This window comes from Lithobates pipiens, unplaced genomic scaffold (genome assembly GCF_037356315.1).
Source record: "Lithobates pipiens isolate NorthernLeopardFrog02 unplaced genomic scaffold, aLitPip1_a1.2 Scaffold_22, whole genome shotgun sequence".
Taxonomy (NCBI): domain Eukaryota; kingdom Metazoa; phylum Chordata; class Amphibia; order Anura; family Ranidae; genus Lithobates; species Lithobates pipiens.
Window position 1 is genome coordinate 219400015 of NW_027507784.1, and position 27229 is coordinate 219427243.

At 43.9% G+C, this 27229-nt stretch overlaps 1 protein-coding gene across 6 annotated transcripts in view; it reads right to left on the reverse strand.

Annotated features, from left to right (window-relative positions):
• Nucleotides 1–214: 214 nt before the first annotated feature.
• The window catches only part of NUBP1 (NUBP iron-sulfur cluster assembly factor 1, cytosolic), a 516243-nt gene continuing 489228 nt past the window's right edge, over nucleotides 215–27229 (reverse strand). For 5 of the 6 annotated variants that reach the window (XM_077448858.1, XM_077448857.1, XM_077448859.1 and 2 more), the window contains one exon: nucleotides 215–403. In XM_077448858.1, the coding sequence (XP_077304984.1) occupies nucleotides 341–403 (63 nt within the window). In that variant the 3' untranslated portion in view covers nucleotides 215–340. Of the gene's footprint in view, nucleotides 404–7949; nucleotides 8084–27229 lie in introns of all 6 variants that reach the window. The other variant, XR_013261876.1, reaches the window with a different exon arrangement.

Here is a 27229-nt window from a genome sequence, read left to right on the forward strand (position 1 = left end):
TCTGTGTCCCATGATGTATGAACAAGAAATGTCTATATGCATGCTTGCATTGTGTCCATTTTATGACCGGAATAAAATATTCTTCATAACATAAAAAGGACAAGCACTAACACGGAACATAGCATACTCACCTAATATGCCTCAAGTGGGGTTGCAGGCATTTTCAACCATGGACTAGAAGGTTGAGGTAATAAAAACATTTTACACAAATAAATCCAGGATAGTTGGGCATTTATTAAACATGTAACTCAAACACTGAACAAAGGTAATTATGAAGCTGTTCAATTTAAAAAACAGCTACAGTGTATTAGGTTGAAAATTTCAGTTTAAAATGCTTTTTTCATCTGGTGTCATAAAAGTGATCACTGGTTAGTTTCCCCCTCAGCGCAAAAATCTTGAATTTCTACAAAAGAAAAATAAACAACAATATGTAAATATGCAATGAATATATGGAAACAAAATACATACTATGCATTTCCCTGCTCCTTTCATATGCTAGGTGCTCAGTGCTATATTTCTTGGACTGAGGTTTCATATACACTATTTTACCAAAAGTATTGGGACAACTGCCTTTATACACACATGAACTTTACTGGCATCCCATTCTTAGTCTGTAGGGTTCAATATTAAGTTGGCCCATCCTTTGCAGCTATAACAGCTTCAACTCTTCTTGGAAGGCTGCCCACAAGGTTTAGGCATGTGTCTATGGGAATGTTTGTGAGGTAAGGCATTGATGTTGGAGAGAAGGCCTGGCTCGCAGTCTGTGCTCTAACTCATCCCAAAGGTGTTCTAATCGGGTTGAGGTCAGGACACTGTGCAGGCCAGTCAAGTTCCTCCACCCCAAACTCGCTCATCCATGTCTTTATGGACCTTGCTTTGTGAACTGGTGTGCAGTCATGTTGAAACAGGAAGGGCCAACCCCAAACTGTTCCCACAAAGATGGGAGCATGAAATTGTCCAAAAATGTCTTGGTATACTGATGCCTCAATAGTTCCCTTCACTTGAACTAAGGAGCCAAGCCCAACCCCTGAAAAATAACCCCACGCTATAATCCGTGCACAAAGCAAGGTCCATAAAGACATGGATGAGTGAGTTTTGGGTGCAGAAACTTGACTGGCATGCGCAGAGTCCTGACCACAACCGGATAGAACAACTTTAGGATGAATTAGAGCGCAGACTGCGAGCCATGCTTTCTCGTCCAACATCAGTGCCTGACCTCACAAATGCACTTCTGGAAGAATGGTCAAGCATTCCCATAGACACTCCTAAACCATACGCACAGCCTTCCCAGAAAAGTTAAAGCTGTTATAGCTGCAAAGCGTGGGCCAACTCAATACTGAACCTTACCGACTAAGACTTGGATGCCACTAAAGTTCACGCGCGTGTAAAGGTTTTCAAGCATGTACACATGTGCGGTTACTGAAAAGTTTATAACTGGTTTGTGATGCATTAAAGCGGGAGTCCGCCGGGAGTCCGTTTTTTTTTTTTTTTTAAAAGCCAGCAGCTACAAAGACTGCAGCTGCTGACTTTTAAAATAGTGACACTTACCTGTCCAGCGCGCCCGCGATGTCGACACCCGAAGCCGATCTCTCGATCGTCTCTCGGGTGCTGCCGCCGCCATCTTGGGTATGGGAATCAGGAAGTGGAGCCTTTCGGCTTCATTTCCCGGTTCCCTACTGCGCATGCGCGAGTCGCGCTGCGCAATAAGGATGGACCCGCTGCCTCTGGGATCTGTGTGTTTCCCAGCAGGCAGCGGGGGACTTTCGGAAAGGGGCGTAATCTACGCCCCTTTCCGCAGAGAGCTATCCCGGAAGTGGGTGCAGATACCTGTACTGTACAGGTACCTGCACCCCCCTCCCCCCTGAAAGGTGCCAATTGTGGCGCCGGAGAGGGGGAAGATTCCAAGGAGCGGAAGGTCCACTTTAGGGTGGACCTCCGCTTTAATGCACATTAAACGGCTTGTTTAATGGCAGTAGCAGCAAATGAAAGTAGACAATAACTTACAGTAAATCGCACATAACTCCAAGAAATAGTGATTATTAAAATCGCATACAATCTTTAAAAGATAAGTTCACCTTAATAAAAAAAATAAATGACTGCACATCTTTTTCCACGTAAATAAAATGTACATTTATTTCTTTATTTAAATGTTTATTAAGAGCCTGCAAAGCATTGCATTTGTGCAAAGTGTGCTCCCAGCACAAAGACCGGGCTCCCACTGAGAGCCCCAGGTCTCATACTAATGATTGGGACACAGAACTCCCAGTTGCCAGTCACCTCATCACTGTGATGACCTATAATTGTGTATCAATGTGATCACTCACTGTATAGCCTGCCCCTGTGTTTTTCTTTTCTTCCGAATGGAGAAAAAGATGCATTGTATTTTTCTCTCCTTTCAGGGGAGAAAAAATGTAAACGAACAAAGTGTAAAAAAATTGTTTAAAAAAAGAAAAAACTTCAGAAAAAAAATAGCTAGATCAAGGTTTGATCTAGGTTAGAGTGAGGGTCTGTATATTTTGTTAAGATTTAACTACTTCCGGACCACTGGCCACACATATACTGTGGCTGGGCGGCCTGATTGTGTGAAATAACGTATCTGTACATTGTTCATGATGTCGAAGTCTGGGGGGCACTTGCGCCACCAGCGACCCGCTCCTGCTGTGACTGGACACAGTGGGAGCCAATCAGTGGGTACAGCGGCCACGATGGCTGTCAACTACTGGTGATCGCTTGGAGGAAAAACAGAATGGCGGTCTGTCTATGTAAACAAGGCAGAGTGTCATTCTGTCAGGAACACAGATGTCTCTCTTCCTGCAGTCAGTCTATCCTCCACAGAGTTAGAAAGCATTCCCTAACCTTTTGATTGCCCCTTCCCTGCCAGTGTAATTTATACAATGACAATGCATTTTTTATTTTTTTTGTTTAGCACTGATCACTGTATTGGTGTCACTGGTTCCCAAAAAGTGTCACTTAGTGTCTGGCGCAATGTCGCAGCCCCTAAAAAACGTTGATCGCTGCTATTACTAGTAAAAATAAAAATGACATAAAAATATTCCATCGTCTGTAGAAGGCGATAACTTTTGCACAAATCAGTCAATATATGCTACTTGGGATTTTTTTTAACAAGAATATGTAGCAGAACACAAATAGGCCTAAACTGATGAAGAAATTTGTTATTTTACATATTTTTATTGTGTATGTGTTATAGCAGAAAGTAAAAAAAAAAAAAAATTTTTCCCAAAAACTATTTTTTGTTTATAGCAAAAAAAAAACAAAAAAACACAGAGGTGATCAAATACCACCAAAATAAAGTTCTACATGTTGGAAAAAAGTGCTGTGCAATTGTCAGTTAAGGTGGTTAAAGGAAAAAAAAACATTTTTAAAATTAGTATCTTACTAACTCCTCCCATATACAAATGTTTCTATGGCTACAACTCAAACACAGAGATGCTCCCCTAAGAAGTCTTTATTACCCTGGGATCCTCCCATGATCTTTTAACAATAAAGAAAATTAGTACACTAACGGGACCTGAAGGGGGGTCCTGCTAATGCACACAGAGAGGGCTTTCCGTTCTGGCAATCAATCCATTTCTTTCTTCACCAGAGATGGTGCCAGGCTGTGTGGCTTTCCCCCTCTTATTCAGCTGAGCATGCTGTGTGATTTGCAGTTTCCGGGTCACAATGGGGCCGCCAGTCCTCAGGACTAAATGTCCCACAATCCTATTCTCTGCTCCTTTTTATTGTATTTCTTCCCTGGCCATTATGAAGGAGGGAGAAGAAACATAGCAGGAGACGGACCTGGCAAGCGCTGCTCACTAGTACAGCAGTGTGAGGAGGAGAGGGAGGGGGGTTTTTTAGACCCCGCAACTGCTCTCTCTACTCAGACAGGGGCGCTCCAATCTCCAGCTGCTTCGAGGGGGATGGGCAGTAAAGACAGAGCCCTCTTCCCGTTGATAACAGGGACAGCGGTGGCACAGTCTCTCCTCCCCTGATCCGTTCCTGCATACCTCCCAACTTTTAAAGTTGAGAATGAGGGATATTCTGGGAGAGTGACCTGCGATACACGCAGCTTGTATCAAAGTGCCCATCAGAGCCCCCCCACAGCAGGTGTCCCCCCCATCAGAGCCCCCCCACAGCAGGTGTCCCCCCATCAGAGCCCCCGCCACAGCAGGTGTCCCCCATCATAGCCCCCCCACAGCAGCTGTCCCCATCAGAGCCCTCACAGCAGGTGTCCCCCCCACAGCAGGTGTCCCCCATCAGAGCCCCCACAGCAGGTGTCCCCCCATCATGTGTCCCCCCATCATGTGTGCCCCCACAGCAGGTGTCCCCCATCAGAGCCCCCACAGCAGGTGTCGCCCCACAGCAGGTATCCCCCTATCAGAGCCCCCCCCACAGCAGGTGTCCCCCATCAGAGCCCCACACAGCAGGTGTCCCCCATCAGAGCCCCCCACAGCAGGTGTCCCCCATCAGAGCCCCCCACAGCAGGTGTCCCCCATCAGAGCCCCCCACAGCAGGTGTCCCCCATCAGAGCCCCCCACAGCAGGTGTCCCCCATCAGAACCCCCCACAGCAGGTGTCCCCCATCAGAACCCCCCACAGCAGGTTTCTCCATAGATCAGTACCTGTCCAATAGATCACTGTAGCTTGGGTGCGCTGGGAGCAGAAGCACTGTGCACATTGCAAGGGTGTGGGGCATCCGTGGCATCTTTGGTTACTAGGAGGGCGGCACTCGAACAGCATTTCTGGAAGTGCACTGGATGATTGGCAGCAGCTCCGGCCAACCCAGAAGAGAAGAGCCGACACACGCAGAGGGGGCGGGGCAGACAGTAGACTGCTCCACGCGCACCGGACAGAAAGATTAGTGGAGTCTAGTACTGGAACGTATTCTGTTACTAGGCTCCACAGCAGTACTCAGATGCAGTTCCTTCTTACCCTTATGTTGCCACTATCTATGAGAGGCCACGCTTGCAGGAGTCCACTGTTGGGAGATAAAAGATAATGGATTGTGACCCCAAAGGGGAAGGTAGTACTAGGCCATTGGGGGCCATTCTGGGAGGTGAGCACATAGTGGGACTGGTGGAGGGTCCACTTGGTGTTTTCCACTTATTTGCCTTTATTCACTGTTGGACTGTGTGTACGGACAGCATTTGTTTACAAAAGATACTACTGGATATATGGACTTTATTTGAAATATGCACGCATGTGCTATATTTATTATTTCCACTAGAGGTCACTGGTTGCACATACTAGTCACACAAATGTGTTTTGGGCAACATTATATGTGTTGTTTGTTACACTCCCACTAGGGATCATCATTGAATTTTATAGGGAGGTAGCACTTAATTTTTCATTTCATTTAACTTTGGTCTTCTAATAACAGTTGGAGTTAAGCAACAACCTCCTTTATTTATTATTATTTATTTATTTAGCACCTATCAATTATTGTAAAAGTAGAGCAGAAGTATCGAGAGAACCAGAGCGATCGTGGGAAGAACACAATGACTCGCCAACTGTCCTACTACCTCCCTCCAGCAACAATGTTGAGAAAAAGCAAGGACGACCGTTGCCCACAAAAGCTGACAGATTTTTTACTTCGGCCAGTGCCATCAAGCAGAGTCGGACAAGATGGCGATGGTGCTGCCACCTTGGCTTTCGGAGCCTCAGCCCCCAGCATATATCTCCCCGATGCCTTTTAAGGAGATCTAGATGACATAGCAACTCCACTATCTCCAGGCCAGTCTGCCATTACCAGCCCTGTGGAAAGCAGCCCAGCAAATACCTGCATGAATATTGATTTACCGCAGCATCTATTAACCCCAGGCACTTTTGCACTAAAGTCTTCTATTACATCCATTCCCACCTCTGGACAGCCAGTGCTAGAAACAACCATGAAAGACATGCTTCTCTCACTGCAATCCTCCCTGCTTGCTCAGATTTCTTCAATCATTCACAATTTTACCACTGAAATGCACACCATAGGAGAAAGAATTCACTACGTTGAAAACAAAATAGAGGAATATACCACAACTATCGATGATCTGGTTGTAGTTTATGAGGAAGGCAGGGAAGATCTTTTGTAGATCAAGGCAAAACTTGGGACCTTGAAGATATGCCACAACAATGTTAAGACCTGCAGCATTCCGCAAACTGTGCAAGCCAGTGATCTCCACACATATGCCCGAAATATGATATCTGCTCTTCTACTGAAAGCTTCTCCTATTAAGCTTACCATTGATTGCATCTACTGTATCCCCTAACTTCAAAGTAATTTCTTTCATGAAAGAAAAAATTCTAACCAAGGCGAGAATAGTACAGACCCTCCATGAACCATATGAAGATGTACAAATTTTTGCTAATCTGTCAAAATATACGATTCAACTACGAAGCCAGCTCAACTTGGTCACAAAGGCCCTACACAATCATAAGCTACTGTACAAAGGCCGATTCATTATCCTAATCTGCATGACCAATAGCGTTTAATATTCCATATTGAGTATACAGTATCTCACAAAAATGAGTACACCCCTCACATTTTTGTAAATATTTAATATCTTTTCATATAACAACACTGAAGAAATTACACTTTGATACAATCCTAACCCATGGAGTTCACCAGAGCTTCATCACGGAGCTGGTGAATGTTAGAAACTTTGCGTTCCTCCACCTTCCGTTTGAGGATGCCCCACAGATGCTCAGTAGGGTTTAGGTCTGGAGACATGTTTGGCCAGTCCATCAACTTTACCCTAAGCTTCTTTAGCAAGGCAGTGGTCGTCTTGGAGGGGAGTTTGGGGTCATTATGGTGAAATACTGCCCTGTGGCCCAGTCTCTGAAGGGATGCGATCACGCTCTGCTTCAGTATGTCACAGTACATGTTGGCATTCAGGATTCCCTCGAACTGTAGCTCCTTAGTGCTGGATCATGACACTCCCACCATCATACTGAACTGTAGGCAAGACACACTTGTCTTTGTACTCCTCACCTGGTTGCTGCCACGCATGCTTGACAATAATTTTATCTTGGTCTCGTCAGACCACAAGACATGGTTCCAGTAATTCATGTCCTCAGTCTGCTTGTCTTTAGCAAACTGTTTGAGGGTTTTCTTGTACATCGTCTTTAGATAAGGCTTCCTTCTGGCATGCAGACCAATTTGATGCATTGTGCGGCGTATGGTCTGAGCACTGGCACGCTGACCCCCCCCCCCCCCCCACCGCTTCAACCTCTGCAGCAATGCTGGCAGCACTCATAAGTCTACTTCCCAAAGACAACCTCTGAATATGACACTAAGCATGTGCACTCAAGTTCTTTGGTCGACCATTGCGAGGCCTGTTCTGAGTGGAACCTAACCTGTTAAACCACTGTATGGTCTTTGCCACCATGCTGCAGTTCAGTTTTAGGGTCTTTGCAATCTTCTTATAGCCTAGGCCATCTTTATGTAGTGCCACAATTCTTTTTTTCAGATCCTCAGAGAGTTCTTCGCCATGATGTGCAATGTTGAACTTGCAGCAGCCAGTATGAGAGAGTGAGAGCGATAACACCAAATTTAACACACCTGCTCCCCATTAACACCCGAGACCTTGTAACACTAATGAGTCACATGATACTGGGGAGGGAAAATGGCTAATTGGGCCAAATTCAGACATTTTCTCTTAGGGGTGTACTCAATTTTGTTGCTGGCAGTTTAGACATCAATACCTGTGTTGAGCTGTTTTGAGGGGACAGCAAATTTACACTGTTATACAAGCTGTACACTCACCACTTTACATTGTAGCAAAGTGTAATTTCTTCACATGTTGTCACATGTAAAGATTTAATAAAATATTTACAAATAATGTAAGGGGTGTACTAACTTTTGTGAGTCGCTGTATATGCACCCAATGGATGCAAAACTGCCTTTCTTACTAAAATCCTAAAAAAAAAAAAAAAAAAAAAAAAAAAAAAACTTAGACTTACCGATGACGGTATTTCTAAGAGCCTTTCAGGACAACCCCAGAGAGTGTAGCTCCACCTTCTTCTCAGGAAACACATGCCCACTTTAAAAACACCTCCTCTTCTCCCATGTCATCAGTTATTGTGGCCTTCCGACACTGGAAAACAAAGCACAGAAAACCACACCACCATGATAGAAACTTAATACAATTATTAAGAATAACCTAGGGAGGGAAGTAACGGTTGTCCTGAAAGGCTCTTAGAAATACAGTCACCGATAAGTCTAACTAAGTTTTTATCAAATCGCCTTTCAGGACAACCCCGGAAAGTATAACCGAGAAGCTTGCCTGGGGTGGGACTACTGCCTGCAGTAGCTTCCTGCCGAAGGCCTGATCTGCCGCAGACAGTAGATCTAGCCGGTAGTGCCGGAGAAATGTCGAATAACTGGACCAAGTGGCAGCCTTGCAAATCTGTTCAGGCGTTGCACCTGCCCTTTCAGCCCAGGAAACTGCAGTGGATCTAGTAGAGTGAGCAGCAATACCTGAGGGAGGTATTTCTCCTTTCGCTTTATAGGCTTCTGCTATGGCCAGCTTAATCACTTTCAGACCGGACCAATTTGCTGGTCAAAGACCAGACCACTTTTTGCGATTCGGCACTGCGTCGCTTTAACTGACAATTGCGCGGTCGTGCGACGTGGCTCCCAAACAAAATTGATGTCCTTTTTTTCCCACAAATAGAGCTTTCTTTTGGTGGTATATGATCACCCCTGCGGTTTTTATTTTTTGCGCTATAAACAAAAATAGAGCGACAATTTTGAAAAAAACGCATTATTTTTTACTTTTTGTTATAATAAATATCCCCCAAAAATATATAAAAAACATTTTTTTCCCTCAGTTTAGGCCGATACGTATTCTACATATTTTTGGTAAAAAAAATCGCAATAAGCGATTATTGATTGGTTTGTGCAAAAGTTATAGCGTTTACAAAATAGGGATAGTTTTATAGCATTTTTATTAATAATTTTTTATTATTTTTTTTTTTACTAGTAATGGCGGCGATCAGCGATTTTTATTGTGACTGCGACATTGTGGGGGACTCACTGCTATATAAATGCAGTGATTCCTGTGTAAATGACACTGGCAGTGAAGGGGTTAACCAGTGGGTGGCAGTGTAGGGGTTAAGTGTTCCTAGGGGTGTGTTACTAACTGTGGGGGGGTTGGGCTTTCATTTAGTGAACACTGATCTCTGCTCCAATCACATGGAGCAGAGATCAGCGTCACTAGTTGCTAGGCAGAATGGAGAAATGCTGTTTACTCGGCATTTCCTCCATTCGGCCACTCCGTGAGACGATCGCGGGGATGCCCACGGCGATCGAGTCCACGGGTCCCGCGACCGGACTCACAGGGGTCCCGACCAGCGCGGGAGCGCGGCGCGCTCCCGATGGCAGGGGGGCATTGAATATTGGACGTACCTGTACGCCAATATGCCTGTCCGTGCCATTCTGTCGACGTACATCGTCGTGCGCTGGTCGGGAAGTGGTTAAGCCACCTACCCAGTGTACTCTTTGAAGCTTTCTCTCCCTTGCGTGATCCCGAGAAGACCACGAAAAGGGCATTTGATCTTCTAAACTCCTTAGTCATTTTTAGAAATTGCAGCAAGCATCTTCTGACGTCCAATGTGTGAAAAACTTCCTCTCCTGCATTAGCTGGAGTAGCAGAAAAGGTAGGCAAAACTATCTCCTGAGTCCAATGAAAGGCTGAGGATACTTTAGATAGGAATGCTGGATCTGTCCGAAGAACCACTCTGTCCGGAAACACTTTAAGGAAGGATTCCTTAACTGCCAAGGCTTGCAGCTCGCTGATCCTCCTAGCTGAGGTGATGGCCACTAGAAAGATCGTTTTAAGAACCACCTTCTGTAATGAAGCTACTTGAAAGGGTTCAAACGGAGCTCCCGAGAGACCCTGCAAAACCGTAGACAAATCTCAACTGGGAAAGTCTTTAAGGGCTACCGGTCTACTTCAAGCGAGAGCCCTAAAAAATCTAGAAATTAAAGTTTCTTTTGACAAAGTCTTTTCAAAGAAAACTGATAGGGCTGCCACCTGAGTCTTCAGGGTACTGGCTGCTAGCCCCTTCTCCATTCCTTCATAGAGAAACTCCAGAACGGACACCGTGCTCTTGACTTTGAGGTCTCTGGACCTACACCAGGAGTTAAATTTCATCCAGATTTTCATTTAAATCGCCCGTGTGACTGCTTTCCTGCTGGATAGCAAGGTTCTTACCACCTTATCTGAGAGCTCTTTTGCTTTCAAGAGGTCCTCTTCAGAAACCAGGCGGTTAGCTGCAGAAGTTCCACCTCTGGATGGTTTACTGCCCCTTGGAATAACAGGTCTTTCCTGACCGGTAACTTCCATGGGGGTTTGGAGGCTAAATTCTGAAACCCTGTGAACCACAGTCTTTTTGGCCAAAATGGAGTGACTAGAATTAAGTCCGTCTTTTCCCCTCTGAATTTCCTCAGAACCAGTGGAATTAGAGAGAAGGGGGGAAAAGAGTAGCACAGCTGGTAGTGCCAAGGGTGGGCGAATGCATCCAGCCCTACTGCTGCGTCCCCTCGGTGAAGAGAAAAGAATCAGTCCACTTTCGAGTTTTGCTGGCTGGCAAAAAGGTCTATCTGGGGAATCCCCCAAGCCTCGAAAATCACCAGGAATACCTCCTGATTCAGACTCCACTCTGCCTTTATCAATTTCCGCCTGCTTAGGAAATCTGCCAATAATTTCTGAGAACCTTTCAGATGCACTGCCGATAGTGAGACCGTATTCTGCTCTGCCCAGGCTAATAAAAGATTGGCTAAGTTCATCAAACCTCTGCTCCTGGTTCCCCCCTGCTTCATTATATAGGTTACCGGGGTTGTGTTTGTCTGACAACACCTGGACGTGGTGACCCCTCAACACCTGCTGAAAGGCCAACAAACCCAGAAAGATTGTCTTCAGCTCTCTCCAATTGGATGATCTTTGAGCTTCCCACTTGGACCAGAACCCCTGAGACGTTTGACCGTCCAGGTGGGCCCCCCCAACTCCAGGCACTTGCGTCTGTCATCAGCCGCTTGTCCATGGGAAAGGCCCATGCCAGACCCCTTGAGAGATTTGCTTGGTCTCTCCACCACCAGAGAGCCCTTTTTGTCCTTGTAGAGATCCTCATCTGCTTCTCCAGAGGATCCAGATGGGACCAGTATAACAGAATATTCCTCTGAAGGGGTCTGGAATGTAACCTGGCCCATTGAATAGCCGGGATTGCCGTAAGCAGATCCAGAAATGCCATGGCCGACCTGATCGAGACTGTCTGGTTGCTCTGTACCTGCTTTACTGCGAATTGTATCTTTTCCTGCTTTTCCAGTGTCAGAAACACCTTCTGGAGAACCAAATCTATTGAATAACCCAGAAACCTCATCTCCTGTGAGGAACCAGATTTGATTTCTCCAGATTCAGAAGCCATCCCAGACTTTTTTTTTTTTTTTTTTAAATTATTTTTTTATTGAGCATCCCAGACTTTTGAGGTGAGACTGGGACGTCTCCCTGGAGATTTACTAGGACTTGCTCCCTGGAGTCCGCAAAAAACAAAAGGTCGTCCAAATAAGGGATGACTGAAATCCCCTTTAACTTCAGGGGCTCCAGAGCCTCTGCCATAATCTTTGTAAAGACTCTGGGGGAGGACGAGAGTCCGAATGGCAGAGCCCTGAATTGGAGGTGGCATACCTTAGATCCAGGGATGCCAATGAAACAATCCGGGGTCAACAATTTTGTGATGGAAAAAATTGTATTCATCCTGAAGTGTTTGTACCATATTGTCCTGTTCAGGACTTTTAAATTCAAAATCAGACGGTACTTCCCTGAGGGTTTCCTCACCAAAAATATATGGGAGTAAAATCCCTTGCCTTGCTGACTCACTGGAACTTGGATCAAGACTTTTTTTCTGTATCAGTTCCTGCAATAGGAACGTCATTGCAGAGGCCTTCTCCTGTTCCCTCGGCAAGGCCGTCACATAAAATCTGCACGAGGGTGGTTCTGAGAACTCCAGCCTGTACCCCTGAGCGATAACGCTTTTAACAAACAGACTTGGAGACACGGCGTCCCACTGTTCATAAAAAGCTGACAGTCTCCCCCCCACTGGGGAGAGATTGTCCCTTACTTTTAGAGGCCTGATCTGGGGGGGATATAAAGAGATCTCCGCCCCTACCTCTACCTGTCTGTGAACCCCACTGGGCCTTACTGTCCTGGTCTTTCTTATGGGACTGTTGCCTGTTTGACAGTTTGCTTTTTCTTAGCCGGGAAGGCCTTTTTCTTGTCAGCCGTCCTGTCCAGTACTGACTCTAGGTCGGGACCGAAGAGAAAATCAGCTGAAAAAGGCAAGCTACAAAGCTTGACCTTAGGGGCTGTGTCCCCCGCCCATGTTTTCAGCCAGATTGCCCTCCTGGCCGAATTTACGAGAGCCGAAGACCTGGCGGCTAGCTTTACCGACTCTGCTGATGCGTCCACCATATACTTGACCGCATTCAAAATCAGCGGAAAAGACTCCAAGAGATCCTTGCGGAGCGTCCCCGCTTCTACATGGCTTTTTAGTTTCTCCACCCAGCATTCCAGGTTCCTGGCCAGCACTGTAGTGGCCATAGCTGGCTTCAGACTGACGCTGTATCCCAGGCTTTTTTGAGGATGGAGTCAGCTTTGTCCATCGGGTCTTTTAGGATTCCCATATCCTCAAAAGCCAGGTCTGTTCATTTGGATACTTGCGAAAAAGCTGCATCGACTCAAGGCATCTTGTTCCATACCTCTGAGTCCTTGTCCTCAAAAGGAAACCTTCTCTTGAGGGCTTTGGAGAAAAAAAAGGGGCTCTTTCTGGGTCTTTCCATTCTTTAACTGTATCCGAGAGGACCCTGTGGACTGGAAAAACTCTACGTTTTGTTTTGTCCATCCCCTGGTACATTTTGTCGTGAACCGACAGCTGTACTTTTTCCTCCTGAATTTCTAGAGTCGTGTAGATTGCCCTTAAGATATCATCTACCTCCTCTAGTGATAGCAGGGACGCTCGGTACAAGCTATCTTCTTCCTCTTCCGAGTCCCTGAGGGAGATAAGAGTATTAACCAGTATTACCCCCTTCATCACCAGAGTCCTCAGTCTCAACTGGTCTAGATGAAGATGCCTTGGGACTAGGCGGTAGGTTCTGAGGCTCGGCCTGCCCGGATGGGTTTTGTTTCACGATGGACCTGACCGAACTCAAAGAGTTTGTCAGCTCTTTAACCGAGGAAAATAACTCCTTATACTGCTGGGATGTTTCCTCTTCCACCAACTCCTTGATAAAAACTCTGCACATTGCCTTCTGCCATGAGTCTCTAAGGGGGTTCTTGCAAGAAGGACATTTCCTCTGGCTTGGTTTAGACTTTCCTAGCGACTTTTCCTGAAATGACATACAGTTTTAACTCACTAAGTGATTACCTGTAAGCCTACTACCACCAAGCCAGTGCAGAGACCCACCACCAACAGGCCACCAGTGAGACCCCTGAACCATGCTGTAGGGTCCGAGAGACGTCACCTCTGACCCTGCAGCGACAAGCCCACGACAGTGTGGAACAAACAAAACAACACAAAGATAGCCCATTAATGTAGCAAGAAGGCGCCACTGCACCTCACCTACCTGGGCTGGACCGGTGCTAGGGGCGCCTGCCTCCGCCATCGCCGTCTTGCCCTCATCTATTCCGCTGAGTAGGACAGCTTTTTTCCATTCAATTCCGCCGTTCATTTGAATTTTCCCGGCCGCCGCGTCATCAGAGCTGGCCAGAAGTGGAAGCACCGGTCACCTGACCCGCCCCTTGAACCACGGTGCCACTCCCCCTCAGGGGGCCCTGCATCATCGGAAATGACGCTTTCGCCGGCCGACTTGCAGCAACCTCCGCCAGCAACAGAGCCCTCCCTGCGCTTTCCAGCGGCCTCCAGGCTCACAACGCCAGCGCCCTGAGAGTCCTTACTCCCATGAGATGGCGAGACCAGGAACCCCAGGAGACCCCTTACCCCTGGAGAAGCTGCTGGGGGCCATGACAACACAATCCACCGCTTGGTAAGCCTGCTCTCCCCCAGAGTTTCCCTGGTTCCAGGCACATGCTTCCTCCATGGAGGAAACACAATAACTGAAGCCATGGGGAAGAGGAGGTGTTTTTAAAGTGGGCATGTGTTTCCTGAGAAGAAGGTGGAGCTACACTCTCTCCAGGGTTGTCCTGAAAGGCGATTTGAGAAAAAACTAAAGCAGTTCATAAGAAAGCCTGCTTGTTTGTGGAAACTTTAATATAGTACCCGATTACCACCCGGACTCCACAGCAGCCTTAAAACGTCATGAATCTCCTCTGAAAACACTCACAAGACATGACACTCACAACACATCTATGATATGCTATCATGCCTGTGACAGACTTAGCGGGACAGAGGCTTTTGGAGGGGACTGCAGGCTAGCCTCTAGCCTATTATGGGCCCTGCCTTTTAAGATGGCACTGCTCTTTGCGAGGTGTGTGCCTGGGGAATCCTTGGGGTAATGTTACTTTGGATTCAAGTCCACGTCTCCCCAAAACACACAGAGTATGGGAACTGGAGGACCCATATACATGACTATGGGCCCTGGCATTCGAGGGAGCTACATTTAGGAAGATGTCATGTTATATAATGCAAAAGAACATTATTATATTTAACAGTCAAGGAAGCCATGATGGTCTCTGCCAACTTGAAAGCAGATGTTAAAAGAAAGTTGGTTAACAAGATTTGAACAGCCCTAAGTCTTCTTGAATACTGTTGTTGGAAAGTCTGGGATTCCCGATTAATCAAAGCATTGTCTAGGTGTGAATTCCCATTCACCTATAGTTTGTCTGCTAGTATTGTGTCTCCTCTACCTTGTGAGATGTGATGTGTTTATATTGAATAGCTTGATGTATATACTATATGTCGGTTGTTCCTTAGTTATGTTAATTATATTATTGTTAACAGTTTGTATTGTTAGGGTAATAGGAGAATGTCCTTCTGTGGGGGTATAAAGTATGTCTGTGTCTGAGTTTCAATAAACAGTCTAACTTTGGATTTTACCTAACATCTTGTCTGTGTATGATAGGGGTAAAAAGCGCTGGCATTACCTCTCGGTCTGCTCCGAATGGTTTGGAGGGAGGAGCCATTTTGGCGGAAGGAAGCACATAATCAGTGTGCCAAGCTGTTCCGTCACAATACAAATGAATGAGATTATACGTATTTTTCTCCTTGCCATACTGTAACTCATGGTAATGATAGGGGCGCTGGAATATAAACCTTAATTACAAAAAGTGTGAAACTTATTAATCAAAAACGACTAAAGTGATAGACAACCTGTCACCATACAATAATAATCATATAACAATTGCAAAACGCTAATAAATAATAAAGTCCCAATTGAATGCTAGAGAACAACATATATCCACAGTCCATACAGTGATTCATTTAGTGATAAACTCCATCTATATCCATTTGCCAAAAAAAGACTGAAATCTTCTAAAGAATTGTGAAACGTCCCTTCACCAAGATTTGGACACGGACAACACCCAACCGTGAAGATATAGTTGTCTTCTTACCAGATGATGTTGACTACTTTAATTAAAAAGATAGTCAGCTGAGCTTGTGCAGGTAAATCCCTGCTCACATGGAATATGATGGGTCTCTATGGAAAAAACCTTCCTCCTCATAGATTCAGACGGGGCATAAAAAAGGAGAGCAAACAATAACCATAGTGTAACACCGTTTTAATAAAAAAATTTTAAAAACATAAAGCCAAAAGGCTGCTTACATTTCTCAGTGCCCGACCTGGCACTGGGGCTGCACGCTTAAACAAATCGTTTCGTGGTAGGTTCGTAGTTCCTCGTTGTGTACGGCGTGCGTTCCACCGAATGCGGCCAACAACCAAAACGTCCGGAACTGTGCCTATACGAACGTGACCCTATTTTCCCCGTCTGAGTCTATGAGGAGGACGTTTTTTTCCATAGAGACCCATCATATTCCATGTGAGCAGGGATTTACCTGCACAAGCTCAGCTGACTATCTTTTTAATTAAAGTAGTCAACATCATATGGTAAGAAGACAACTATATCTTCACGGTTGGGTGTTGTCCGTGTCCAAATCTTGGTGAAGGGACGTTTCACAATTCTTTAGAAGATTTCAGTCTTTTTTTTGGCAAATGGATATAGACGGAATTTATCACTAAATGAATCACTGTATGGACTGTGGATATATGTTGTTCTCTAGCATTCAATTGGGACTTTATTATTTATTAGCGTTTTGCAATTGATATATGATTATTATTGTATGGTGACAGGTTGTCTATCACTTTAGTCGTTTTTGATTAATAAGTTTCACACTTTTTGTAATTAAGGTTTATATTCCAGCGCCCCTATCATTACCATATTTTCAGTGCAACAAGTTTTTTTTTTTTCTATAGATTTCTTGTTTTTTAGGGAGCAGCTATAAGTGTTTACTCAGTTAGTTCTGAGTCACAGATTATTATATAATTTTTTCACACAGTGTTTTAGTAAGTGGCGCAGAGTTTATTTACTGCTGTTTTTCAGTTGTATGTACACATACTGTAACTCATACTCACATATAGATCTTTTTCTTACTGATAAATGGTTACTCAAGAAGTTCAAATTTCCGAGATCCATACCATATTCATGGCACCTGTCAGTATCACACTAGCAGACCTGTCTTCTCACCAACAAGCCTATATATGGTGAGCCAAAAATGTTCTACTACAACAACCGCATTATGCGGAAAAGCTTTCAAAGCACAAGCATCAGAGTTTTTTGTAAGCAATGAGGGTTTGGAAAGTGACCCATTTGTGTATGGAACTTGCACAAGGCCTTTATCAATACAACTAGGGTCTCATGCGAAGAAGAGGACATGATGCATAGATCTTCTCTTAACTCTTATTAGAGACACTGAACCAAACTCCTGACCTTACACTATGAACTCATGATTCTTTCTTGAACCTAACCCCCCCGCCCCCCCTGCACAGACCAATTTTCAGCTTTGCTCTGTCACACTTTGAATGAATTGTGCGGTCATGCTACACTGTAACCAAATTAAATTTTTATCATTTTTTTACGACAAATTTCTTTTGGTGGTATTTGACCACGACTGGGGTTATTTGTTGTTAAAAAAAAATAATTAAAAAGACCGAAAATTTTGAATAAAAATACAAAACTATTTTATATTTTGTTATAAAAATTTAGCAAACAGGTGATTTTTCTCCTTCATTGATGTACGCCGATGAGGCTGCACTGATGGTGGCACTAAGGGCATTGATGGGCACTGATGGGTGGCAGTGATGGGCACTGCTAGGTGGCACTGATGAGGAACTGATTGTCACCACTGGTGGGCATCGATAGTTGGCACTGATAGTGACATACACTGGTGGGCACTGATATGCACTGTGTGAGCACTAGCAGACAAAACTGGTGGACACAGATGATGCAGGTGTGTCTCTTCCTCTTCGGGACAGATGTCCCTTACACAGAAGCCAGTGATCTTTTTTTTTTTCTTCAAAAATGATTAATGATCTTCTGTTTACATGTGATCAGCTTATTGTGATCAGTTAATTGGCTGACAGCTGATCACGTGGTAAGGGGCCGGGATCAGCCCTTTACTCGGATCTGGGATCACCCGAGTCTCGTTGACACGGTGATCACAGTGCACAAGTGCACACTGCAGGGGGCGTGCAAAGGGGAAGACGTCTACTGATGGCCTCCCGGTAATGTATGTCCACGCTGTAGCCGTCATTAAGCTATAGCGCAGACGGGAGCAGGTTAAACAAGATGATACCATCCTTCCAGCCCTCCCCAGAGGATATTCATTTCTTCCATCCCTGTCCTTGGCCCAAATCACCACCCTGAAATCACCCTTTACTGTGAGAGAAAGAGTTACTTCCATTAAAAGGCACCCACTAACTGCAAATCCACTGGGCCCAACATACTAATGGGAATACTATAAAGAAATCCAATCGACTGCAGCTCCTTATCACTGTTCACTTTATAATAACGCTGCCTTCTCTTTTTCCTTTCCTACCAAAGTGCTAAAAGCACTCATAATTACAGTACTTTGCCAAAGCCAGGGAAGGAACAGGCATCCCCATAAAACTTTTGACCGATTTCCTTAATGAACCTCCACCTAAAACACTTAAACACATAGCTAACCAGTTGATTGATTTACAGTAAAACCTTGGTTTGAGAGTAACTTGGTTTGAGAGAGTGTTTTGCAAGACCAGCAACATTTTTTAATACATTTTAACTTGATATACAAGCGATATCTTGATATACATGTAGCATCATGTCACAACTGAGTATAAGAGAGAAGAGAGGCTCTTGTGTGTAGCAATATATTGCCAAATGTTGTACCTTCATTAAATGTAACCATGTTGCTAACCTTAGAGGCGCCTCTCTTCTCTTATACTCTGTAGCTCCTGCTGGATTTTGCTTCTAATCCCCTTGTGGAAGCTTCCATTTGTGGATTGACATTTTATGGTTAAACAACCTGGTCACATTCCTATAATCTTTTTATATGGACTACAAACTGAAGGACCTATGAATAAATGGTTGTGGAAATTTGCTTTGATATACAAGTGCTTTGGATTACGAGCATGTTTCTGGAACGGATTATGCTCGCAATCCAAGGTTTTACTGTACTGCCCACTTTTACCCATCGCGACCAATCAGGCTTCACAAAAGGTCGCTAAACAAATGACACCACCAGATGGATTATTATTATTATTAACCTTGTACAGACTACTAGAATGCCTTCTCTTCCCCTTTCCCTGGAAGAAGAGAAGGCATTCAACAGAATTCACTGTTACCTTCACAGCATGCTTCATAAACATGGATTTCAGGGGAAAAGTCTTAATGCAATCTTTGCTACACACCACTCCATTGCAAGTTTATGTCTCATATGTTATCTCATCCATTTCAGATATCCAACAGTATAAGGCAAAGATGACCCTCATCCTCCAATGATTTTCAATCTACAAATGGAACCCCTAGCAGAACATATTATAACTAATCCTGTTTCCTAATTGGACCCCGAGAGCAAAAAAACAGCCTTTGTGCTGATGATGAATGTAAGGAAATGCCTTCTGTGCACAGGCTAAAACATGTTCCCTTTCATGCTCGCAAAGATTGGGCACTGGCTAATGCATATGTGCATACTCACATGTACACAAGCCTGTGCAATGGCGCACACGTGCACCTGTGACAGATGTTGGCACCAAATGGGCCATTTAAACTCAGCCAGTGCTGAGAAACAGTGCTGCTTTGTATTTCAGCCTTCCCTGCATCCTGTGATCCTGTTATTTTGTATCCAGATTCCAATTGCTGACACAGCTTGTGACTCTCTGAATTCCGCCTGCACTGACCCCAGCTTATCTTTGACCTCTGTTTCTGTCTGCTCCATTTGTTTCAATTCCACCGATTGGCTCCTGACCTGGCTTGTACCCAGACCATGCTATTGCCTGCTCCTCTGTACCTGATCCTTCCAGCCAGTATGTGACCTGGCTTGCCTGACTGCTTCCCGATACATCCTGCTGTGCTTGCTGTTGTACAGGGGAGAAAGCACAAGCTATGTGTAGAATACAGTGGATATAAAAAGTCTACATGACCCTGTTAAAATGTCAGGTTTCTGGAATGAAAAAAATGAGACAAAGATAAATTATTTCAGAACCTTTTCCACCTTTAATGTGACCTATAAACTGTATAACTCAATTGGACAACAAACTGAAATCTTTTAGTTGGAGGAAAGTAAAAATAAACTAAAATAATGTGGTTGCATAAGTGTGCACACCCTCTTATAACTGGGGATGTAGCTGTGATCAGAATTAAGCAATCGCATTCAAACTCATGCCGAGTATATACTTGCAATCATTTAAAATGCCTCTGATTAAGCCCAAATAAAGTTCAGCTGTTCTAGTAGGTCTTTCCTGATATCCAACAGCAAAAGCCATGGTCCACAGAGAGCTTCCAAAGCATCAAAGGGATCTCAATTTTAAAAGGTATCAGTCAGGAGAAGGGTACAACAGAATTTCCAAGGCATTAGATATACCATGGAACACAATGAAGAGTCATCATCAAGTGGAGAAAATACGGCACAACAGTGACATTACCAAGATCTGGATGTTCCTCCAAAATTGATGAAAAGACTAGAAGAAAACTTGTCAGGGAGGCTGCCAAGAGGCCTACAGCAACATTAAAGGAGCTGCAGAAATATCTGGCAAGTACTGACAGTGTGGTACATGTGACAACAATCTACCCTATTCTCCATATGTCTGGGCTATGGGGTCGAGTGGCAAGATGGAAGCATGTGGAAAAATGTGCTATGGTCTGATGAAACCAAAGTTGAACTTTTTGGCCACAATTCCAAAAATAGGATTTTTATAACAGCGTACCTGTAAAATCCTTTTCTTGGAGTACACCACGGGGACACAGAGCCACAGTAATAACAGTATGGGTTATATGGCACCTTAAGGTGATGGACACTGGCACACCCTAAATTAGGCTTGTGCAATTCGTTTCGTAACGAATCGAAATTTGGCCAAATTTTGCATCTTTTGAACATTCGGATGCATCCGAATAAAAAAATAACAAAACAACGAATACGAAAGAAATATAACGAATGAATTCAAATGAATTCGGTAATTCTTTAAAGATCTAATGAAACAAAAGGTCAGCTCAAAGTAAATTTTATAGTCCAATCAGCTAATTAATTTTGTGCCGGTGGATGGATTACTGGCAAAATGTATTCCTGAGAACTGAGTTAGCCCCTGTACACATGTTCGGACATTCTGCCAACCAAATCCATTGGATTTTGTCCGACGGATTGTGTCCGAAACTGTTGCATACACACGGTCGGACCAAGTTGTCGGAAAATCCGATCGTTCAGAACGGGATGACGTTAGTTCGTTACAACGGGACTACGTTCAGGCTAGTAGCCAATAGCTTTGGTGTAGGAATTTGATCTGAGCATGCGTGGCACTCCGACCGTGTGTACAAGGGCTTAGAAGGGTGTTGTATTGTATTTGAGCCAAGGCGAAGAGACTTTGTCATTGTGTGTTTTAAAAGATTCAATAAACAAACGACTTTCCAAACTATGAATCATTATCACGAACAAATACGAACAAATGAATTCAACACTCTATGAATAATAACGAATTATCCGAAAACGTATTAAGGTAACATAACGAATATAACAGAACAAAATCATGTATTTTACGAATGACAACGAACCGAAACTAAACTAAATTTTCCGTTGTGCACAAGTCTACCCTAAACAGGAAGTTTAATTCCCTATATAAACCCTCCCCCCAAATCTCTAATCTCAACACCTGGCAAACCCATTGCGTCCGGGTGTGTTTGACTGAAAATGCTAGTAGCCTTGTGGACCAATATCTCCATCCACATGTAATGCCCTTCACTTCATATACCAAGGATACAATGGATTTGCTAAGGAATACTGAAGGGGTTACACTTCCTCCCAACACATGGTTAGTAACCATTGATATTGAGAGCCTATACAATACTATTCCGCAGGAAAAAGGCTTAGCAGTAATTGAAAACCAGTTAAAGGACCGAGGCAAACTAGCTAATGACTATAACAAATTTGTGGTTAAACTTCTGAGTTTTATTCTTACACAGAATGTATTTTTTGTGGTGTTTTTGGATCCTCCCACTAACTCCAGGTGCAGGGGGTTGCAATGGGGACACGCTGTGCCCCATTGTATGGCAACCTGTACCTGGGGGGGTTGGAGAAGGGACTCTTTGCCAGGGGTGACGTGCCGGAGTTATTCGGGCATGTCACTGCCTGGCATAGATATATATTGATGACATACTGATGTTTTGGACTGGCACCAGGGAGGAACTGGATTCGTTTATGACTGCCATTGGAAAAAATCAATATAATCTGAAGTTCACTATGAATTGTGATCTCACCAGAATCAGTTTTCTACATCTTGAAATCTTTTTGAACAGTGATGGATCTTTAGGTACCTCGCTTTATCGTAAATCTTCAGCAGCAAATACAATTTTACATGCGTCTAGTTTACACCCAGTTCCATAAAAAATGAAAAAGTATACCATACAGTCAATACCTTCGTATACGAAGGAACTGTTCAAATGACAAAGATTTCTTTAGGGAAGCATATGATCTATATTCTAGACTGCATAACAGAGGATACAGCCATAGTTTCCTAAAAAAGGCCTTTAACAAAACTCGAAAGCAAAAGAAAAGTTCCTTGATCTATTCTAAAAGAGATAGGGAATCTGAAGAATGTGTTAGGATCATCACGCCGTATTGTAAACAACTCCATCAAATTCGTGCAACTTATAAAAAAAATGTGGCCTCTGCTCTCAGCAGATCCGGTGATCAATATATATATAAAACATCTGGTTATTACTTATAAGAGAGCAAAGTCTATTAAAGACCATGTAGTACACAGCCATCATATTGTAGTGCCCACCACAGCCCCTGATGTAACAGGGACTTTTTCCTGTGGTGGCTGTGATGTATGCAGTTTTATTAGTAATAGCAGTGATATACTTCTTCCCAATGGTCAAATCCATTCAATCTGATACAAGGTGATTTGTCAAACTGCTGGTGTGATTTACATTATGCAATGCCGATGCGTTTGTTACTACATCGGCAAAACGAAACGTGCATTTTTAAAAAAGAATCCGTGACCATGTGGGCCCTATTGCCAAGAGAAAAATGGTAAAAGCCGTGAGCACACATGTAGGTCTGGGTCACAATTTTGATTCACAAATGATTTCTTTCTCCGCCCTTGAGCATTTACCCCTGGATGCTAGAGGAGGTAGTGTGGATCTAGCTTTACTCCAATGATCTCAATGAAACTGCCAGTTTCAAACCCTTTTTGTAATCCACCTGCCTATGCACTTTCCCACAACTGCCTCTGACCTTCTTTGCTTTTCTTTTTCCCCAATTTCCTTTCCCTCTCTCCCCCCCTTTCTTTTGTTTTCTTCTTCCATTCTAATGCCTATATCTTCTTTCCCCCCCTTTGTCTTTCCTATTTTAACAATTATGAGTCTCAAGAACAAAAATACAATAGTGAGGTCATTCAATATATGGTATTAGTCAGTATTTTTATGTTTACTATTAATCACATTGTAGAAACTGGTTTATATACAAATCTTGTGTATGTGTAAATTTAGAATTTTCTTATATTATCTTTGTGTTTCGCCATACCATGGCCCTCACCACCTAGGGTTATAAGATTACTAGATACCTGCTGGATCTAGATGATGGATGGACCCTGCACATCCCCCTTCCTCCCCCTCTTAATTTTTTCCTTCTCCCCTCCTCTTCTAGCCTGTACTTTTAGTTTAGCTAGCTATCCATCTTCTCTTTTCCACATTTATTTCCTTTCACCATCCACACTCTTCCTATCTATTGTTGCCCTGCGCTCGCTGACCGGAGAGCGGAGACGAAGGACAGAGGCGCAGCCACTAATTGGGGCATGTCAGATGCTCCAGCGCTGCCTCCCCTGTCGCTCACCAGCCACGAGGTTGTATGGGCAATGTCGTTTTCACCCTCTGATCTCTCAAGGTGTGCAGCGTGCCATCTATTGATTATATGCATGGCGTCTGCACATATATAAGGAACTCTGTTCCCTCCTGTTCAGCAGGCACAGGAGAGGTCACCATGCTTGTGACATCTCTTTATATAAGGTGGTTAATTAAAATATATCCCGATTTGTCTCCATCTTTCTATTATCCTCTTTTGCTTCTTTTTTTTCCCGTTATCTGCTGCTGCATTTGACTGAGTCTGTTTCTAAATGCTTATCTGAATGCTTATCTTAAAGAATTTCTGCCTATTACCGTCTGTATGTATTTTCCCCAATTGTGTTTGAAGTGGGGACGGACGATCTGTATATAGGATATATGGTCCTTCAAGGATGTAAGCTGACCTGTATATATACATATGCATGTGTGTGTGTATAGGTTTGTTTATGTGTATATATATATATATATATATATATATATATATATATATATATATATATATATACACACACACACACACATATATGTATATGTGGATGCAAGCACTTATTGTCTCATCAAGCAGGAACAGGTATTTATATATTTATTATTTACGCAAACAACAACTATCTTAAAATTCTACTCTGGTTTACATTTTTTAATCAGATAAAACTGCATTATATGTTGGCATCCCTGACTCCCCCCTTTTTTTCTGAGACCTTGTTTGTGGTCCGTAAGTACACTTACCACTGATTTATACACAATATTTACATAGCACCCTTTTTCCCCTCTTTATTACGCACCCCCCTTTTCATACACCACACTTTACTTATTTGTGGGATCTCTACATCACATTCTGTATTACATTCAATTCCTTTTTTACCCTCTCCTCCCTCCCCCTTCCACCCCAATCCCTTTTTTTCATCTTATTCCCATTGTGTTCCCCCCTTCTTCCTCTCCCCCATTTTATTTTTATCCCTCCCTTTTCTTTTCTTCCCCCTCCCTTTCTTCATTCCCTTTTTCTTCTCTCTTAACCCCATTCCCGTTTTCTTTCCCTCCCCCTTCCCCCACTTCCCTATCTGTCCATTGTCGTGTCTCTTCCTTCCCACACTCATTCCATCCATCCCCTTTCCTTCCTTCCCCCTTGCGTCATCATTCTGGCAGAGAAGTGGCGGGAATGTGAGAATCCACCTACTGAACTACTAACCTAGGAGAGAGAGGGTGCACCTACCTATCTTGTATGTGAGAGAGTCCACATACCTACTTAACCCCCTCTTCTTGATCTATTGGCTGTAAAGACTCTGCGTGTGTCTTGTGTGATGGCCGGTTGGCCTGTCCATCTTCCCCGCAAAGCCCGTGAAGGTGGATGCCGATTGGCTAGCTTCTGAGATTATCGGTAGAACTCGGGATTACCCGAGTCGTCTGTATACAGGGATGTCTCGTCGGCTCCCTCTCGGATACTTTCAGAGGAAAGCGTGGCCACGGAGGATTTGTTCATCCTTGGAGAGGGCATCTCCGTAAACGCTGTCGACTCCGCTTGTGAGGGAGTCCACCTGCTCCGGTACGGACCCATACTCACTAGATATACCAGCAAGCCTTGTCACCCAAGATTTGCGATAATCATCAAAATCTGACAAATGGATTGAAAGTTCATTTTTCATTTGTTTTTTTTTATTTAAGTTCTGAATCACTGTCGCTATATATATATATATATATATATATATATATATATATATATATATATATATTACACATTTCCTTTACTGATATAGGACTATTTTTGGCTATTTATGTGGTTCATGGACTATTCACAAGGTTTATGTGTGTTCACATAGTATTAACAGATACGGTTCATGGATTATTCACAAGTTTCATATGTGTTCACTTACCACTATAATTAAGCTCATCGAGAGTATTTACAACACTTATATTCAGCTCAGCAATATTCTTTATTTTGTTTGTTTTCCATGGTGATATTTAATGGTGTTTTGCTGCAGCTTCCCCGTTTTTTTTCTAGCGCAGTATTTTATTATTTTTGTTTATTGTGTATCTGGGTACTACAAGCCCCAGCGTCACAGAGAAATGTTACCCGACTACCCTTTGCAACCAAGGTTAATTCTGGCTTGGCATGCAAGCATGCAAACAAGTTTCAACATTACACACATCCAAAATTTCAGATTCTTTCCCATCCTTTCCTTCTGCTTCTCTCTCTGCAGACACACTTTTAGCATACAGGAAACACTCCCCCCTCAATCTTGCATGTGTTTCCCAATCTTCTGTTCTGATTCTCAACCACATACACATTATTACCTTCACCTATCATAAACATCTTCCCTTTCTTTACTTTCTTTTTTGGTTGGAAGTGCCCCTCAGCATGCCTCGCATACTCGATCAGCTCCTAGGGTCTGCAGATCCTAAAAGCCCCTTCAGGATTGCATTCTTTAGCTGGTGTTCATATGGGCTATCGTATCCATCTATTCTCTATCCTTGCTATAAGAGCATGTCTCATGTTTTTTGAGTGCTGCATCATCCTGAGGCAACACCCCTCCCTGGTTGTTTAATTCACTCCAATCTCCCACTATATGATGCCAGTCAGGTTCCAAGACCTGTCTGGTGACCTGCTCTATTTCCCTCCCAGTGAGATGATAGCTAGCAACCATTCCCATGATACCATCCCTGAATTGAGCTATGTTGACCTTGGGATTGCCGTAAGGGGGACAGCGGGGTGGTTTGTTGCATACCTCTGTCCCATACGGTGGTGGGGACTGCAGGTGTGCAATAGGGTATTGGGAGCAGGTGGTGAATTCAGAGGGGGAGCAGCGACTGTCAATGGGGTGGGGGAGTCCTCTAAAGGGTGTGTAGGGGCTGTCGGGTGCATTTGGTTTGTTGCGTTTTTGTTTAGTCAATACTTGCTGAACTAAACTTCATATTATTGTCCTACCCCATATTATTGCACCTACCACCTCAAGGCGTAGGCTTGAACTACAATCTGTCTGATCCACCTGGAAATGGTGGCCGACGAGACCACCATGTCTTTCTTTGAACCAGCCACCAAAACAAACAATGAGTCTGACTTCCGAAAGGGAGCAGTGGCAGACAAATACACCTCAAGAGCCCAAACCACGTCCAGAGCATGAAGGACCACCTGCTTAGGGTGTTTCGGCTTAGGACACAGAGATGGTAAAGCAATGTCCTCATTGATATGAAAAGCTGAGACCACTTTTGGCAGAAAAGACGGTTGCGGACGCAACACCACCTTATCCTTGTGGATAACCAGATAAGGCGACTTGCAGGACAAAGCCGCCAGTTCCGAAACCATCCTGGCCGATGTGATGGCAACTAGAATGACCACTTTCTGGGAAAGAGTCAACAGGGGAACCTCCCTGATATTTTAAAACAGAGGTTTTTGAAGCGCCGATAACACCAGGTTCAAATCCCACGGGAGTAACGGTGGACGCACCGGAGGGACTACATGTCGCACCCCCTGAACAAAGGTACTCACTAATGAGTGAGACGCCAGGGGTCTTTGAAAAAAAAAAAAAGACAGCCAAGGCTGAAATTTGCCCCTTAATGGTGCTTAACACCAATTTCTGGTCTACTCCTTGCTGAATAAACAGCAGGATGCCATCCTTTCTCCTCACACATGGATATGTAGGCCTTCCAGGTACAATGAAATATATTCTAAGAAGAAGATTTCCGCGCCCTCAACATAGTTGGGATCAC